This window comes from Amphiprion ocellaris, chromosome 23 (assembly GCF_022539595.1).
Source record: "Amphiprion ocellaris isolate individual 3 ecotype Okinawa chromosome 23, ASM2253959v1, whole genome shotgun sequence".
NCBI classification, from domain to species: Eukaryota; Metazoa; Chordata; class Actinopteri; family Pomacentridae; genus Amphiprion; species Amphiprion ocellaris.
In genome coordinates, this window is record NC_072788.1 from 25,169,416 (window position 1) to 25,172,314 (window position 2,899).

General features: G+C 60.7%; 1 protein-coding gene across 1 annotated transcript; it reads right to left on the reverse strand.

The window, feature by feature from the left end:
- LOC111579696 (early growth response protein 4-like) lies at positions 1–2,038 on the reverse strand. Its single transcript, XM_023287076.3, has 2 exons — positions 1,783–2,038; positions 1–1,634 (listed from the first exon to the last, which is right to left on the reverse strand). The coding sequence occupies exons 1-2, from the start codon at positions 1,907–1,909 to the stop codon at positions 499–501; spliced, it is 1,263 nt and encodes a 420-aa protein (XP_023142844.2). The 5' UTR covers positions 1,910–2,038; the 3' UTR covers positions 1–498.
- Between the last annotated feature and the right edge of the window lie 861 nt (positions 2,039–2,899).

The window sequence follows — 2,899 nt, forward strand, 5'->3', positions numbered from 1 at the left end:
TGTTTGTTTGTTTGTTTGTTTATTGACAGCGGCCTTCATGCACAAACATCAACACTGAGCTGCAGCCACAGGACGGACTCCCACAATGCACCGCTGCAGCTCGGACCAATCAGAGTCCAGTAGGTCCATAAAAACATCAAAGTCCTCACAGGAAACACCGACACGACTTCCGGTCCGTTCAGTCCTCATGCAAACACCGGAAGTAGAGTCCCGCCGTGTTCCGGTGCTCCGCTCCGGGTCGAGGTTCTGACACCCGGCGGGTCCCGGACCAGACCCGGACCCGGAGTCCTAAACCCGAACCTCCCGAGGCCCCCGGGCCTCCCGCAGGGGCTGCAGCCACGCATGCGCCGTGAGAGGAGCCCTCTGCACACCTGTAAACACCTGTCAGTCCTCATGTGACGTCACATGGAAACGTGCGACTGACGTCTTCCAGGTCGTCGGTTTAAATCCGCGGCAGCCTCGCGGCCGCGACAACGTGTGCGCGCACCTGCGCAGCCGTTAGACGCCGGGCGCGTTCAGGGCCAGAGAGTAGGCGGCCATCATCTGCGCGCGAAGCTGCTGCTTGACGTGCACGCGCCCGTGCCTCTTCCTCTCGTCGCTGCGCGCGAACCTCTTGCCGCACACGTCGCAGGAGAAAGGCTTCTCTCCGGTGTGCGTGCGCGTGTGCGTGGTCAGGTGGTCGCTGCGACTGAAGCTGCGCGCGCAGATGGTGCACTGGAACGGCTTCTGTCCGGTGTGGATGCGTACGTGCCTGTTGAGCTCGTCCGAGCGCGAGAAGCGGCGCTCGCACCCCTGGACGGAGCACGGGAACGGCTTCACCTTCAGCGCGCCCCTGGCGGGAGCTCTCCTGCTGGCGCGCGCCACCTTGGGGGCTCCTGGCGCGTGCACGCTGTTGATGTTTACTATCGGGAACGCGCCCTGCAGGAGGGAGGACAGCAGGTGCGCGTCCAGGGTGGAGGGGAGGGAGGAGGGGGGGGCGAGCGGGTCGTTCCTGGTCTGCGCGAGCTCCGTCTTCACTGCCGGTCTGCTGATGACGTAGCTGCCGGAATCTCCTCCGGTAACCGGAGCCGCCGCCAAACTCTTCAGCCAGTCCTCCAGCCCCAGCGGCTCCTGCTTCACCTCGCAGCCGGGCTTCAGCTCGCCCTGGCCGGCCTCGGAGCTCAGCAGAGAGTCGATGAACTCACAGACGTCCACCTGTTGCTCCAGAGCCGCCAGCGGCAGCAGCGCGTCGGGGCCGGTCGGGAACAGCGCATCGCTACCGGCCGTGGAAGGCTGCAGACAGCCGCTGCTGCAGCTGGAAGTCAGGAACTCGCTCTTCACCACCGGAGGAGCGGCGGAGGCGGCAGGCTGCGGGGCTGCCGCCGGAGGAGGGACGTCAGAGCCCGGGGCGAAGAGCGGGGGCGATGCGGAGGCTGCAGCCGGGTCCTGCTGCTCCATCTCCGTGCAGATCCCCACGATCTCCGTGATCATGTTCAGGATGGCGTCCGCGGTGCTGCTCAGTCCCGCCGGTGCCGCTTCCGGTTCGGTGAAGAAGCTGCCGGTGTAGCAGAGGGACGGAGAGAGAGTGTCCGAGGAGCAGTCACTGAAGTCGGAGAAGAAATCTGAGTCTGACGCGTCAGTTCCTGGAGAGAAAACTGTGGAGGAGGAGGAGGAGGAGGAGGAGGAGGAAGAAGAGGAGGAGGAGGAGGAGGTTACATAATGAAGCAGCTCATCGATCTGATCAATATCAATGTAATCAATATAATTAACCTGATTAATAATCATTCTGATCTCCAGACTCACCTGAGCAGAAAGGTGAGCCCACGTCAGACTCTCCTCCGTCACTGGGGCTCGAGCCCACGCTGTCCACCCAGGCGCTGCACGCGTCCTCAAACTCGGACATGAAGCTGTCGTCGCGCTCCAGAAGCATCGCGTCCAAAGAGCCGTTAATAATCCGTTACCGGTTACCGGAGCTGCGTCCCGTTAGTCCGCTCGGTGATGCTGAGGATGCTGAGGATGCTGAGCTCCCCGCGCTCTGCCCGTTTTATACCGTCCGTCTCCTAGGTAACTCCTGGCCCGGCCTCATTGGTCGACGCCGGCGCGAGGGATTCCCCCCGCCGTGCGCTTCGTAGCAGCCCAAACATGGACCGCATCCGGTGTGACGGCGGGATCCCCCGGTCCATAAAAGGACAGGCGGGACGGAGACGTAGCAGGAGAGAGAGAGGGAGAGGGGTTTCCTTCACTGCGGCAAGAGAGAGGCAGGGGGACGTTACACAACCAGGAGGATGGAGGGGTGAGGATGGAGGGGAGAAGATGGTGGGGTGAGGATGGAGGGGAGAAGATTGAGGGTGGAGGGGTGAGGATGGAGGGATGAGGATGGAGGGTGACGAGGGGTGAGGATGGAGGGATGAGGATGGAGAGTGAGGATAGAGGGATGATGGAGACTGAGGATAGAGGAGGGGGGAGGATGGAGGAGGGAGGGGGACACCAGAAAGTCCTTCCAGCTGTTGGTGTTTTGTTGCCCTCAGTTGAACCTGACAGGCAGCAGATCCAGCCCTCTGATTGGCTCAGAGCAGACCACGTGATGCTGTCAGGTTTCTGCTCATTTCGCTTCTTAAAATGAGGAGAACAAACTTCACTCTGGATGGAGGACAGGAGCTGATGTTCTGGAGGAGGTGATGAAATGTCGCTGCTCCACATGAGACATTCCTGCACAGCTGCCTGGATGTTGTCTCCATGGAGACGGAGGAGATCCAGGACAGCGTTATGTAAACAGATGCAGGTTCACCTCCTTTCATTTTCAACGTGACTCCGTCGTGATTCCTGAGAAGGTTTGAGTCTGTAGAGAGAAAATGGAAAAACAGACAAGGACTAATGGACGAGATGAAGACACGGTGTTACCATGACAACGGTGAAAAAC

Bases quoted from the DNA above. Each gene is read 5' to 3' on its own strand.
- LOC111579696 (XM_023287076.3), bottom strand. From the start codon at position 1,909: ATGCTTCTGGAGCGCGACGACAGCTTCATGTCCGAGTTTGAGGACGCG. The intron at 1,635-1,782 runs GTGAGTCTGGAG...CCTCCTCCACAG, and splicing joins GGGCTCACCTTTCTGCTCAG to TTTTCTCTCCAGGAACTGAC.